The sequence below is a fragment of the Schistocerca gregaria genome, chromosome 2, assembly GCF_023897955.1.
Source record: "Schistocerca gregaria isolate iqSchGreg1 chromosome 2, iqSchGreg1.2, whole genome shotgun sequence".
Taxonomy (NCBI): Eukaryota; Metazoa; Arthropoda; class Insecta; order Orthoptera; family Acrididae; genus Schistocerca; species Schistocerca gregaria.
Window position 1 is genome coordinate 102,912,288 of NC_064921.1, and position 16,098 is coordinate 102,928,385.

The 16,098-nt window shown below is 39.8% G+C and overlaps 1 protein-coding gene across 3 annotated transcripts in view; it reads left to right on the plus strand.

The window, feature by feature from the left end:
* The window catches only part of LOC126336439 (uncharacterized), a 216,745-nt gene that overhangs the window by 81,548 nt on the left and 119,099 nt on the right, over positions 1 to 16,098 (plus strand). For all 3 annotated transcript variants that reach the window (XM_050000137.1, XM_050000138.1, XM_050000136.1), the window contains exons 2-4: positions 6,189 to 6,385; positions 12,447 to 12,602; positions 12,725 to 12,827. In XM_050000137.1, coding sequence (XP_049856094.1) covers positions 6,226 to 6,385; positions 12,447 to 12,602; positions 12,725 to 12,827 — 419 coding nt within the window. In that variant the 5' untranslated portion in view covers positions 6,189 to 6,225. The remainder of the gene's footprint in view (positions 1 to 6,188; positions 6,386 to 12,446; positions 12,603 to 12,724; positions 12,828 to 16,098) is intronic.

Genomic DNA, 16,098 nt, shown 5'->3' on the forward strand with positions numbered 1-16,098 from the left:
CACGCTCCGATCCGTAGAACGCCAGTTTTCTTTCTCCTGATAACGACATCCTCCTGAGTAGTCCCCGCCCGGAGATCCGAATGGGGGACTATTTTACCTCCGGAATATTTTACCCAAGAGGATGCCATCATCATTTAATCATATAGTAAAGCTGCATGTCCTCGGGAAAAATTACGGCTGTAGTTTCCCCTTGCTTTCAGCCGTTCGCAGTACCAGCACAGCAAGGCCGTTTTGGTTAATGTTGCAAGGCCAGATCAGTCAATCATCCAGACTGTTGCCCCTGCAACTACTGAAAAGGCTGCTGCCCCTCTTCAGGAACCACACGTTTGTCTGGCCTCTCAACAGATACCCCTCCGTTGTGGTTGCACCTACGGTACGGCCATCTGTATCGCTGAGGCACGCAAGCCTCCCCACCAACGGCAAGGTCCATGGTTCATGGGGGGAGGATTCTAAAGGTGGCAGGGGTAAAATACAGGGAGCGAATGGCTATTTACAATTTGTACAGAAACCAGATGGCAGTTATAAGAGTCGAGGGACATCAAACAGAAGCAGTGGTTGGGAAGGGAGTGAGACAGGGTTGTAGCCTCTCCCCGATGTTATTCAATCTGTATATTGATCAAGCAGTAAAGGAAAAGAAAGAAAAATTTGGAGTAAGTATTAAAATCCAGGGAGAAGAAATAAAAACTTTGAGGTTCGCCGGTGACATTGTAATTCTGTCAGAGACAGCAAAGGACTTGGAAGAGCAGTTGAATGGAATGGACAGTGTCGTGAAAGGACGATATAAGATGAACATCAACAAAAGCAAAACGAGGGTAATGGAATGTAGTCGAATTAAGTCGGGTGATGCTGAGGGAATTAGATTAGGAAATGAGACACTTAAAGTAGTAAAGGAGTTTTGCTATTTGGGGAGCAAAATAACTGATGATGGTCAAAGTAGAGAGGATATAAAATGTAGACTGGCAATGGAAAGGAAAGCATTTCTGAAGAAGAGAAATTTGTTAACATCGAGTATAGATTTAAGTGTCAGGAAGTCGTTTCTGAAAGTATTTGTATGGAGTGTAGCCATGTATGGAAGTGAAACATGGACAATAAATAGTTTGGACAAGAAGAGAATAGAAGCTTTTGAAATGTGGTGCTACAGAAGAATGTTGAAGATTAGGTGGGTAGACCACGTAACTAATGAGGAGGTATTGAATAGGATTGGGGAGAAGAGAAGTTTGTGGCACAACGTAACTCGAAGAAGGGATCAATTGGTAGGATATGTCGTGAGGCATCAAGTGTTCACAAATTTAGCATTGGAGGGCAGTGTGGAGGGTAAAAATCGTAGAGGGAGACCAAGAGATGAATACACTAAGCAGATTCAGAAGGATGTAGGTTGCAGTAGGTACTGGGAGATGGTTGGTTGGTTGGTTTGGGGAAGGAGACCAGACAGCATGGTCATCGGTCTCATCGGATTAGGAAGGATGGGGAAGGAAGTCGGCCATGCCCTTTCAGAGGAACCATCCCGGCATTTGCCTGAAGTGATTTAGGGAAATCACGGAAAACCTAAATCAGGATGGCTGGATGCGGGATTGAACCGTCATCCTTCCTAATGTGAGTCCAGTGTCTAACCACTGCGCCACCTCGCTCGGTACTGGGAGATGAAGGAGCTTGCAGAGGATAGATTAGCATGGAGAGCTGCATCAAACCAGTCTCAGGACTGAAGACCACAACAACAACATAAATAATTGCACTCTCCGTCCAGGAGTTCATTTCTGTTCTGGTCAGTAAAAAATGTTCTTTCAGTTCCAAGTGTTGTACTTCATTAACACCCCTGCCTTCAAATTTGGAGTTTAATGTGGTTTTGACAAGGTGTTATTTGGTGAAAACTCAAGCTACTTCAAAACATTTACATCATGGTGGCTCCAATTAGGCAAAAAAAAGCCAATGCCAACACGTACAGGAACAGCAATACAAGCAGTACATCCTCCATAAGATATGTATATTCAGAGGACAGATGGATTCCAAAACAGCAGTACATCATCTGCACATCAGGCATCCATCAGTGTTCTCCAAAGACATAGGTCAGGATTTGGCAAAATGGCTGGAAAGATTTGACCAAGTCAGCAGATGCAACATATAGGTGACATGATATGTTTGGCAAATTTGTGCTTTTACTTGGATGGCCCAGCCCAACAGTGATTCAGGAAAACTGAAGAGAAGCTGAATAGCCGGGACAAATTCCAGGCTGAACTGAAGAAAATGTTCTGCAACAATCAGCAGCAAGTCCATTTGGTGGAAGAACATGTGCAGAAAAGACACCAACATAATGGGGAAACAACACAATTGTACACACACATGTTCTGGCTTTATGTCACACCATAAATACAAATACGACAGAAGCCAACAAAATCTCACACTTGATGGAAGAAGTCAGGTACAAACCTCTTTTTTGGGAAAGGATATCACAACAACTGATGACTTCATCAAGTGATGACAGTGAACTGAGGAAATGCACATAAAAGAGTCAGACAATTAAGGTATGAGTGACTGCCGATGTGGTCCCTATGACAGTTGTGGAAGACCACCATGAGGTCATCTCTCTCATATTCCAGATAGCAAGAGAAGACATACAGCACTGTAGGGCAACTAGAAATGTCAGATAAAGTATACAAGGGATAGTAACCATGAATGTCAACCCCATATTTCAGGAGATAATAGAGAATGTTGAGAGGAGGTGAGTAATTCTTCAGGCTTTGCCAGTGGTCAGTTGATATCTTGAGATGTTAGGTATTCTGCCACATATCAGCATTATTCATACACAATATTTCAACAATGTGATTCATTATCTTCATTAGGTACTACCTAAGACTGCTTGTTAAGTGGAATGGGTTGAGTAGTCAACTATTTAGACTTATGGCCTTCCCCCTGAATGGCTGGTTCACGTATCCTCTCTGTGGAGTGCCAGATCTCAGTCTGGCAGATTGGACTGAAGAGGGAATGCCTAATGACACTTCTAGCAGGAGTGGACCACAAAGGGAACACCTGGAACTGGCTGTGGAAAGCGATAACCGTAAGTATAAATACTGGACCCATTCCACTCAATGAGAAGCCTCAGGTAGCACCTGATGATGACAATGAGTCATGTTGTTGTGAATGACATTGATATCTGGCAGAACACCAAATACCTCAGCATGTCGAGGAGAGTTTATCAATCTTCGGCACCAATCTTCACCACTTTTTGAATGTGCTATAAAGAATGGACTATGCCAGCTCCAGCTTATGTCACAACCATCAAAGGACAACCCTCTGTCAAATACAATGTTCCACAGAAAAACAAACATTTTGAGAACTGATTAGATTAGTACCTGTTCCATAGATCATAAATATGACACTTCGTAATGATGTGGAACGTGTCAGGTTAATAAAAGGTGTCTATACAAGATATTACATTAGACAAAATATTACATGACACTCATTTTTTTTTGGGGGGGGGGGGGGGGGTGAGGTAATTACCCACTTACTATATCCAAAAATTCATCTAATGATTAGAAGGAGTTGCCATTAAGAAATTCTTTTAATTTCCTTTTAAATACTATATGGCTATCTGTCAGACTTTTGATGCTATTAGGTAAGTGACCAAACACTTTTGTGGCAGCATAATTTACCCCCTTCTGAGCCAAAGTTAGATTTAACCTTGAGTAGTGAAGATCATCCTTTCTGCTAGTGTTATCGCCATGTACACTGCTATTACTTTTGAATTCGTTCGGAGTGTTAATAACAAATTTCATATATTAAAAACAAAGATTCCAAGACTTACCAAGCGGGAAAGCGCCGGCAGACAGGCACATGAACAAAACACACAAACACACACACAGAATTACTAGCTTTCGCAACCGATGGTTGCTTCTTCAGGAAAGAGAGGGAAAGACGAAAGGATGTGGGTTTTAAGGGAGAGGGTAAGGAGTCATTCCAATCCCGGGAGCGGAAAGACTTCCCTTAGGGGAAAAAAAGGACAGGTGTACACTCGCGCACACACACACACACACACACACACACACACACACACACACACACACATATCCATCCGCACATACACAGACACAAGCAGACATATATATATATATATAGAGTGAGGCTACAGTGAAGATTTCTAGCTGTTTAAATAAGTGGCTGCAAGATGATCTTGGATGAGCTCCAGCAATTTTTTGATTACACACTTTTGTGCAATGAACGCTCTTTTACTCAATGATGAGTTACCCCAGAATATGATGCCATATGAAAGTAGAGAATGAAAATAGGCATGGTAAGCTAATTTACTGAGATGTATATCGCTAAAATTTGCAATGAGCCTAATAGCATAAGTAGCTGAACTCAAATGTTTCAGCAGATCCTCAGTGTGTTTTTTCCAGTTCAACCCCTCATCAATGCATACACCTAGAAATTTTGAATATTCTACCTTAGCTACTGAGAACAATGTCCTGGTATGCTTTCACAGTAGGCACATTGTAAGCTAAACTACAAAGAGAGAAGACAAGTGTTCAACGACTATTACATCACAGGAGGTCAACCATGACAACAGTCCTATTCATGCCAGTTCACTGCAAATGATTGTAGCTGACCTGTTGGATGAAGCGCATCACCATACCCCCAAACATGTCCTAGGTATTCCCCGCCACCTACAGGGGTACCACCTGCTCACCTAGCCACCAAATTAAGGAAAACCAAGTGAGCTGATTATTTATGGAGGTGAGGCCACTAAGAGGAAATTCTTCCATGGATGACAGTCATTAAGATGTCAGGAAATCTAACTGGAATCATCACTGATGGCCAACCAGTCTGAGTGCTAGTCGATTCATGTGATTCTTTTTCTGAAATGTTGAGTGCCTATCATCATCATCATCATAGCAAATGTGCTAAAGGAGCAAACAGAAAACTGGTCTTGCTGACAGGAAAATACATTGCAAGAATAACTACCAGTGATAGAATGCAGTCTTTTGAATTTGTCATTTTAGCAGATTGCAACAATATTAGAAAAGGATACCTGCTACTTACCATATGACAAAGACACTGAGCCGCATACAGGCACAACAAAAAGACTGTCAGAATGTGATTTTTTGACCAACAAGGCCTTTATTCAAAATATACAACATAAACACACACAAACACACTCAGGCAAACACAACTCACACACACTCGACCATAGTCTCTGGATGCTGAGGCCACACTCTCAGCAGAAGCCTAAAACTGACTGTTGGGGGTAAGGAGGAGCCTAGGGCAGGAAGGCTCTTGCTTTGGATTTTTACACCTGTGCAGAAAGTAGGATTATTGGATAAGTTAGTAAAAGGCTACTTTAGATGGTATCGTATCCTTTGTTGCTTGTCAGATGTCACATATGAAGTTGAGGATTATGATCTTTTATCAGGAAGGCAACAGTGCAGAGATGTCTCCCACATCCTCCATATGAAGCCTTACAATGGTCCAATGCAGAGATTGACACTGGGAGATGCAAGCAAACTGAAGACCCACTCAACAATAGCAAAGCTTCAGTGATAGAGCCTACCTTTGATGCTCATCATAGTGAAGAGGATGTAACAACATGATGAGAATGCAAGGATCCACCAGCACTGCCATCCAGAGGACCACTGACAAGATGAATGAGTAGATACATGATGCTGCAGTCAACTTCAATGAGAAATTCTGAGTAGCAGGTCACTGTCTCTCAATGCTATGAGCTATGGCACACACAGTGTGGTGTAGTGGTTAGCATCACAGCTGCCTTGCTGTGTGTCACCAGTTCAAACCTGACATCAGCAATTAATATTCATCATTTCTGGAATGTTTTTGAAATACATTATCTTATGTTTGTAATGCCTGTATATTCTGGAATATTTGGTGTTTGTGAAAATAGTTGCACTCTCTGTCCAAGAGCTCAGTTCTGTTCTGGCTGTGAGCTGGTGTCAGTAACAAATGTGCTTTCAGTTCTAAGTGTTATTATTCACTGACATTCCTGCCTTGGACTTAGCCTTGACTGTGGTTTTGATGTGACAGTACCATATTTTACATTTTAGATTAAAGGTTTATTACTGAAACTACTCATAGGCTGTGGATAAATAGTTCACTTCCATCTGAAATTCTGGTTTTGTGTCATGAAAATATTTTTGTGTATATAGTTTTATTGTCTGACTTGACTTCTTTTAATTTTACAGGTATTCACAATTTTTATTAACAAAAATAACTAGGAATATGATGCACAAGAGCTTACAAACAATGCAAGTCTTCATTATCACATTGTCAGCAGTAGCAAGTATTCTTGCTGAAGACAATGAGATTCACCCAGTGAATTCTAGTCCAACTCAAGAAATTACGCAGACACCATTTCACAACCACGAAACATCTGGACATGGTAAGACTCATTCATATTGTTCTGTGTTACCATTCCTCACATGTGCTTTGGTGCTGACATTTTTTAGGCTCTTTGGAAACACTTTTGTGTATAGCATGAATTTATATATTTTCCATTGTTTTACATTAATGTATTCCTTTGTGTTCAAGAATGGCTGTCAAATACTCAGTAATGCCTACATTTTGTGACCATTTAAATTTGACTATCAATCCAACAATTCAATCTATCTTGTGTGATGTTTGTGTCATTAAATATCTGTAAAAGTCTTGTTGTGCTATCAACCATGTTGTTTGCAGTGCAGGGTTCCATGTTGATATGCAGGTGAATAGTGCATTAACTGTTCATTAACTGTGTCAAGATTTTAGTAGATCAAATGTCTGATGGGTTGCACAGCTTCTCAAAACAATATACATTCCTCATATATTCTAAAAGTCGTTACTGCACAAAATGTGCACATTAGATAGGTGCATTGTCAGCTGAGAGGCTTCCAGTTATGAGGAAGATTCATAACCAGATGTGCTCAGTTTTTAAGTACTCAGAACCAGTCATACATTTTCAAAAGGACTCACAATGTGAGCTCCAAGGATTGTGAATCCCTTGCTTTGGTCCTACTCATTCACAAAGTAGAGTAAAAACTATGACACTGCATACAAAGAACTAATTAGTCAGCATTCAAGCACCCTCCTGCCACAATTGTTGCACCAGGTGAGCTGTTTTTCATGATGAGCCCACAAGGTTCAAGTGAAAGAAGGAGTCTGCAGGAGTAGTTCATATGTACATGTAAGTTAGAACAGAGTTTTCAAAAGAATGTTGTCTGCATGACCACTATAGATCTGGCTGGCCGTGTGCTATACTTGTATTTGTTGACTTCTGTCAAGTCAGATATCTGTTGGTCATTGTCATCTGCTCTTTATTAAATATTGCAACATCCAGTTTCTCATAATATTAAATTTATGGGTGACTGCTTATTGATCTATCTAGTGCTGTATCCATAGGATTGGTGGAATGATTCATCATAAACTTAATGAAAAATCAACGTGATTATTTCAGTCGAAATTGTGAAATGAATCAAATGATTATTGCTAATCATCATTTGAGGCTTACTGCAGACAAAAGAAAGAACTGGTTTTGTAATATGATCTCATAAGATATGGCATATAGTTAATACATGTACAGGGAGACTTCAAAAAGTAAGTGCTACACACTAAGAGTATTGGACAAAAAGAGCTGAGTACATGTTCTGGCTCGATGTCAACAGGACATCAAATCCAATCGTCCAACCTTAAATGTTCTCGGTTTCCCCCCAGTTCTACTGTATTACAGGTAACAGGTGCATCATAGAGTAGGAGTGAAATGGTGAGGTAAATGGAAATGTACCCCAAAGTTGGAATACATAAGACAGTACTATTCTTCTGGGCTAAACATCTAAATTGCACACAGATTTACTGAAAAGGTCTGACAGTATATGGACCAAATGCAACGTCCCATCCAGGCATAGTGAAATGGTCCACGTGGTTCAACCAAGGCCACACAGACTTGTCATGATGATTGGGAAGGACATTCATTAACTTTGACCTCAGACAACAATGTCCGGGCAATTGAGGAACTGATTCATAGCAATTGCAGACTTCCTGACAATGAGGACAGGCACACAGCAGTTCTTGAATGGCTCCATGACCAAGGAGGGGATTTATATTGAGGAACTGAATGACTGGTAGAACATTTTAACCATTGTTTACTAGGACTTCAGGTCTATATTGAAAAATAGTGTCAGGTTCAAATGGTTCAAATGGCTTTGAGCACTATGGGACTTAACATCTATGGTCATCAGTCACCTACTGTGTCAGGTATCTGTGTCACTTTACAGTATAGCTTAGCAATCAATACCAGTTACTTGACCTGCCATAATAATGCCTAGCTTACTTTTTGAAGTCTCCCCAGTAAACAAAAGCCATGCACTCTGGTGTGCACACAATTGCTTGCAGTGAATGTAACAAGTTCTAGTGGGGCAGACAAGTGGGAACAGTGAGACATGCTTTAAAGAGCACACACTATTGAGAATCAACAATACAGTGCTTATAACTATTGAGGACTGTTTTTCCAGAAGGTGATAAACGCAAAAAAGTAAATTTTCAAGAAAATGCATTTTTAAGCGTTACTCCAAATGACTAATTAGATAAATAAGGTAATTTAACATCTACACTGTTCTCCAGGCATGATTCTGATTATGTGTTTACTTCTCTAAACTTTCCATTTTTTGTCTCAGAGTAGAAGAACAAAGTTTATGAGTGTCATAAGTCAATAAATGCAACAATGGGAGTTAAAGTTTTTGTTAATATACATATTTAAAGGGTCTTTTTGGTTTCTTTTTATCTTCAGTTACAAAGAAAGTTACATATTGAAAGTAATCAATATATTTCCAGTTAGTATGGTTATATCCAGTATTTCATGTTGCATTTTAATAATGTTTGTTGCTATTTTGTACTTCTGCTTATCAACATTTATGGAAAAGTATATTTGTTATACTTTTCCATAAATGTTTGATAAGCAGAAGTACAAATAGCAACAAACATTATTAAAATACAACATGAAATACTGGATACAACCTACTAAACTGGAAATCTGTTTATTACTTTCAACAATGTCCCTATAAAAGTCTTCTGCTCCTTCTATAGATTAAAATGCCTAGCAAGTTTTAAGATATCCTTCTTCTTTTCTTTGTAGATCATATTCTTCATTTCCAAGGTGACTGCTTCCCTGATTTCCTAGCTGTAGTTTTTGTATTTTCGTACCTCAAACTCTATGGGACTTCCGTTATAAGTTTCCAGTACTGATAACAGTACCTTTTTCTAAACAGTTTCATAAACCATCACTCTCTGAGCAATTATTCTGAAATGTATCTTAGATTGTGGGACTTAAGTGCACTGGACATGAAATCCTTTGTTTCCCAATCTTTATTTAGTATCCTGTTGAAGCCATGTTGTTCCACAACTTCATAACATTCAGTTGGTGAAAGAATATCTTCCTTTTTTTATATAGTCTTTTTCAACTCAACCAAACACTCTGCCAGGAGGCATTTAGCTGTAACCACAAGTAGGGAAATAGTGTATACCAGCTTATCAAATTTTCTGGTCTCTTCCATGAATGCCATTACTATGCTCATCCTTGCTGTATTTTTATTTTAACTGGTACAGGAATCAGAAAAGACATTAATTTCATTTTGGCCATCTTCTGACTGGGACATCTCAAGGTTTCTAAGAAAATCCTATAGAGCAGAGGCCATGGGTCTATATCCTTTTGGTCCTTCTGCCTCAAGCCAAGTATAAAAGCAATCTTTTCCTTTGACTGTGCTCAGGAATGAATCATAATGTTCAAACTGCATAGTCAAACCTGTCTTGAACAGAATACTTCACCTATAGAGAGCTTAGGTACTGGCTAATTATGTTGTATATCAAAACATATGTCAACCACAGTTGGATTTATGATTTTCCTCCTTCTTTATTGCATAGAACTATTTTGCATAAAGTTTGTGTAACATGTGGTTTGTTATTCATTGATTATCTTTCTCCAAATCTTGTTCCTTTTTTTAAATTTTGAAGACCAATCTGGCACGCTGAGTATATACTTGTATGGGGAGGTTTAAACGACACATTAAAGCAGTGATAGTAAATATGTTTGTAATTCAATAAAGAGCAAACAGAAAGGCCTGACAATTTCCTTCCTTCACAAAAATGTTTCCATGTTTTGACTGTATTCAGCTCTATGGTAAATATCATCTATTTGACTTTTTTTTTGAATAGTGGCTCTCTCTACATATACAGGGTGGCACACAAAATGTGTTACCAATTGTTTCTTTCACAATTTACGACACACATTAGATATCCCACTGGGATCTCTACAGCAGTACCAGCAGAGCTTGGAAAAACAAATTAGTTACGAAATGACATGTAATTAATTATACTGCCGCTAGGAGACTAGTAAGCAACAATGGCTGACAATGGAAGACTGACGACATCGGCAATTGTGTTACTTTTTCATGAAACGAAAAGCCTTGTTGTGACTCAGAGGCATTTTCGGCAACAGTTTAACACATGATGCGTCTCTTGCAAGAAGACCATCCACAGGCTGTACAATAAATTTGTACAGGAAGGAACAGTATTGGAAGCGAAGCAACCTCAGCCTAAGCCTGTTTGTTCGCCGGAGAACGTTGAAGTGGTACGAGTTGCTGTATAGAGAAGTCCCGGGAAATCATGTAGAAAGGCAGCAGTGCAACTGGGAATATCCAGATACTTCATTCAACACATTCTTAAAAGTGACCTCCATATGTACCCATACAAGATGACCTGTGCACAGAAGCTCACTGAAGAACACCAGCAGCGGATACTACTTTTTGCTCTGTGGGCGGAGGATAGGGAAGAAACTCTAAACAACGTTTGGTTTTCAGAGGAGGTGCATTTTCATTTAGACTGTGTGGTTAATAAACAAAATGTACGCTTTTGGGCCTCTGAAAACCCACAAGTGCTTCATGAACGACAACATTATGCTCTGAGGATTACAGGGCGAGCAGCAATTTCCAGTTTCTTTGAAGAAACTGTGAACGGCAAGCATTATTTGAACATGTTTCGCAATAGCTTCATTCCACAGCTTCTTGCTACTGCCTTGCCATTCAAAACACAGTGGTTTATGTAAAATGGAGCAAGGCTACATACTGCAAACACTGTGTTGGAGTTTTTACATGAGCATTTCGACATGCAGATCATTTCACTCAGATTTCCATGTCGCTTCAATGACAGACAAAATTGGCCCCCCAATAGTTCAGACCTCAATCCATGTGACATTATTCTTTGGGGGTACATAAAGGAAAAAATTTTCCCAAAACGCCCACATGATTTAATGGAGCTCAGAAGAATTATTCTTCAAGCTTGCAGTGAAATTACAGAAGACATGTGCTGCAGTGTAATCACCAACTTTAGTGTTCATTTGAAGGAAGTTAGGAAGTGAAATGGTGGACATATTGAGCATTCGCTGAGTTAGAACAAATCTCCATGGATGGCTCTTCATTGTAGTATATGTTCCTTTCAGATTGTATTGACAATAAAGTTTATATTTATAAACCAAATGGTAAAACATTTCGTGTGCCACCCTGTTTATGTTTTATATGTTTTGATATTATTCTTTACAGCTTGTGAAATGTCCTCATCCTTAGTAGTGCTATGGTCTTCCCCTAGGTTTTCAATCTGTCACTTCCTTGTTACATGAAATTTATTGGCCAGGTTTGAGAATGCATCTTTGGAGATACCGGATGTTGCATGAAACACTGTGGCACAATCAGGTACAGTTTGGTCATCTTTTCTCCTTATGCTGTGCTTTACCAAAATAGTATTCTTCCTTTTTGCTTCTTTCTTGATGTTCCTGTGTTTTGGTGGTGTAATTACCTGTATTTTAGTAATATTTTATCCTGGTTAATTTTGTTTAAACTATCCACAAAAAGTTGTGATATCATCATAAGTGAGAGCAGCTGCTCTGCATTATTTTCTTCCTAACATTTTTGGAGCCAGTGATGTATCTGGTAGTGTGAACAGGCAGTAGGGTGCATTTTCTTGTTCTTGATGAACTTCTTGGATGATTTAACTCTCAACCTGGACTTCCTACCACTCAGTTACATGTATACCATTTTCTGAATCACTCGTATTAACCTCCGTTTTATAGTTTAACAGACTACTCTTTTACTGCAGGTTTGTCTCTGATATTTTTTAATTTAACATTGAAATTTGATGAACAACCAAAACTGGAAGCAAAAATAAAATAACTTTTGGATTGCACAACTGTTTGGCGAATCCCACTGTTAACTATTTGACCATCTGCTGTCCCATGTCCACAATTGATCATCAGAGACTGTCTCTGACAACACTGGCTTGAACTGAGTGATAATACTGCAACTCAAATAATTAAAACAATATTTATTGTTTATTAAGCTGTATCAATTTGATGATATATATGTTCACAAAAACAACATTGAAAAGTTATCTAACCACTTGTAAAAATAAATCACTTTTCTTAGATCTTGTTCCAATGAGAGCAGATGATGTGTTGCTGCAGGACAGATGGCCAAATATGAAGAAACCAGTTCCTTATACAAATAGTGCTGGAATGTCAAATGCCATTGATGCAGATCCTCAGGCATCAGCTAGTATATCCTATCAAATTCCACACACTGGTAAGAAGTTTTCTTTCTGTATTCTCAGTTCACAATGTTTAAAAATATTGAAGGAGACACTCTTGTATAGGACCACTGGAATATATTACTACCAATGCGTTTATAAATATTATGTCCAACAGGATTTCCTGTGCCAGGCTTGCCACAGGGCGTAGATTACTATGGAACACCTTATCAACCACTAAATAATTTCTTACCTCTGAAGGAGCATCCTACAGGTCACAGGTGATTATGGTATTTGTCTTGCATTGACTCATTCTATGCGCTGCAGTTTGTCAACTGATGAAAATTTATTTTGTAATCACATTTGTGTATGAAATACAATGACTGTCTCACTTTTGGATTGTTTAGTCTTTTTGTATCAAATCGTTAGATGTGCTGGTGTTTATGATGATAAAGATAAATACAAATTATATCATTCATAATATTTCTGTTCATAGATCAGTATTACATGCATACACAGATAACAAAGAAATGATGACTCAAAGATGGTTCACACTTAATCAATGGCTACAACTAGGATGAAATAAGGGACCACATTTCCAACATAACAACCCTACCACTTAATCTGATGAGAGTTTCAACTTACGAATTTGATACATATTGCTCCCTATCAAGTTGTTTAGTTCATAAATCAACAGGCATTTCCTTTGGCTGCAAGTACTTAATAACAATCCCACTTCTTTTCACACATTGTCTATTAAAATATACATTAGCACAAACATGTTTCAATCTAGAATGCAGGAGAGAATTTAGTGATAGTGTAACAGAACTCTGGCTGTCATGCTCTAGACCACTTGCCCGCAAAAGGCAAAGGTCCAGAGTTCAAGTTTTGGTCTGGCACACAGTTTTAATCTGCCATGAAGTTTCATATCAGCACACACTCTGCTGCAGAGCAAAAATCTCATTCTGGAAACATCCCCCAAGGCTGTGGCTAAGTCCTGTCTCCACAATATCCTTTCTTTCAGGACTGCTAGTTCAGTAAGTTTCACAGGAGAGCTTCTGTAAAGTTATGAAGGTAGGAGATGAGGTACTGGAAGAAGTAAAGCTGTGAGAATGGGGCACGAGTTGTGCTTGGGTAGCTCAGATGGCAGAGCACTTGCCCACGAAAGGCAAAGGTCCCGAGTTCAAGTCTCGGTCTGGCACACAGTTTTAATCTGCCAGGAAGTTTCAGCACTCCCATAGTGGAAAATCCCCATTTTTAAACACAATTCCATGGTTCATAGCCTCCTTGAGATAGTGAAGGCCTCTTTTTCATGCGCTCCAATGTACTCTAGTAAATTTACAATCATACTGCCTATACAATAGTGTATAATATGAGGTCTGTCTAAAAAATACCCAACCTTTGATTGTCCCACACAAAATAGAGATGATAGTGCAGTGCAGCTGTACACAGTAAAGGAAGAGACCTTTACGTGTATGGGTGACTTTCGTCTCCGCCTTCCAGCAATTCATTGGTGCCTGTCAGTCACTGAGTGAGATGTTACACAATGTGTTTGTCGGATTACCGATTCTCTCAAGATAACTGAGGATGTTAAGCAAAGATACTGCATCAGGTTTTGTGAAAAGCTTGGTGATTCTCAAAGCGAAATAATTCATAACATTCAGCAGGTGTGGACGGCGAAAAACTTGACAACTGCATCACGACAATGCCTCCGCTCATTCATCCCACTTGATCCAAAATTTCTTAGCCAAACATGGAATTACATCCATTCACCAACCTCCCTACTCTCCAGACAGGGCTCCTTGTGACTTCTTGTTGTTTCCAAAACTGAAGACGTCATTGGAAGGATCCCATTTTGAGGGTAGAGAAGAGATCATGCACAACCCGATGACAGAGCTGAACACCAATCCAAAAGAAGATTTCCAGAGGTGTTTCCAGCAGTGGAAGGATTGGTGGGCTAAGTGTGTGCAAGCACAAGGGGCCTACTTTGAAGTGGATTAGAGTCCCAAGCCCATCAGGTATGCGAAATATTTTTTCTGGCCAAAGCTCAGATACTTTTTAGACAGGCCTCATATATGTCAGATCTTGTATTAGTAATCATATAAAGCAAACATCCCACTTAAACCTTATCACTCTACACATCTCAAACTTCAATGTAGACTCAGTTGGTGTTTTACAGGAGTACAATCAAACATATTAAAGCATTTCAGCACATCTGCAGTATAACCCTTCTGGTCAAGTTTTAAATTACCTTTCTCCCAGTTTCTAGCAATACACATGCCTACACAGGACTTTGCATTTCCTTGATCTTTAACTTCAAAATGATCAGATAATCCCTGATAATCTTTGGCTTTCAACACATTGTTATTACACAAGGCATAAAGTAATCTACATACAAAGCAACAATTTCAAGATTTTTACCTGATCTTTCAATGAACACACTATGTACATCAGTATTTACAAAATAACTCAGTTCTCAAAGTACATTGTTTGCCTATACATTTCACTGTCTAGCTGGTCGTTTTAAATAATAAATGGCCTTGGATACTTCATAGACTTTACCTTCATTACTGTCTGATATAAAGCCATCAGGTTGCTTTGTGATTATCACATATGGTTGGTCAGTAATAACACACACTAAGCATTGAATATGCATTTATTAATCACTGAGACACAACAAACAAACATGGCAGAAGAACAAGTTACACACCAAGAAAAGAACTAGAACAAATCAGTCCAAAGAAATAAGAGTCAAATATAGGGTTCTCTGTGCCAGAGACGATACAGACCCCACCCCCAGTAGTGTGCAGCATGGCAGAGGGAAGCTTCATCACACGAATTCACAATCTTCGTGCCAGCATGGCGGTTGTAGGTGGCTGGAGTGAGAAGTAGGCCAGGCAAAATCTGTGGTGCAAGGGTCCCGTGGTTCCAATGGCTGCACAGGCAGAGAGATGTTGGCCGAAGGGAGCATCAGGAGCAGGTCGGTGAGTGACCACGCTGGTTTCAGTCAATTAACAGACACAGTCTGTGGATGGTCACGTAGGTTGATGGCGAACATGTTCGTACCATGATGTAGCACACAGTGAGGGCCCCAATAAAGCGGCTGCAAGGCTGCTCGCACAGTGTCATCCTGCAGCATCACAAAGTCGCATGAAGCAAGGTCCTTGTGGATGAACACAAGCGGGCATGGAAGGGGAGTGCAGAGGCATGCAACATATGTATAAACCTGTTAAACCAGAGTGAGAAGATCCACAGTAGCAGCTTACGGTGAGTCCTTGATGAACTCAGTGGGAAAGAGGCGGGGGGTTTGCCATATCTAGCATCTAGAATCTAAGCAAGTGAGGCATTCAAGTCTTCTTTATGGGCCAAGCGAATACCCAGTGGGACCCATGGGAGGGCCTCAGACCATAGGCACATAAGCGCGGCCTTGAGTGTGTGGTGTCACCATTTGACCTGGCTGTTTGCCTGCGAGTGGTAAGCCGTGGTGTGAAATTTGGCGATGCCACAGTGTTTCCAGAGCTGTGCAAAGAGGACAGACACAAACTGGTGTCC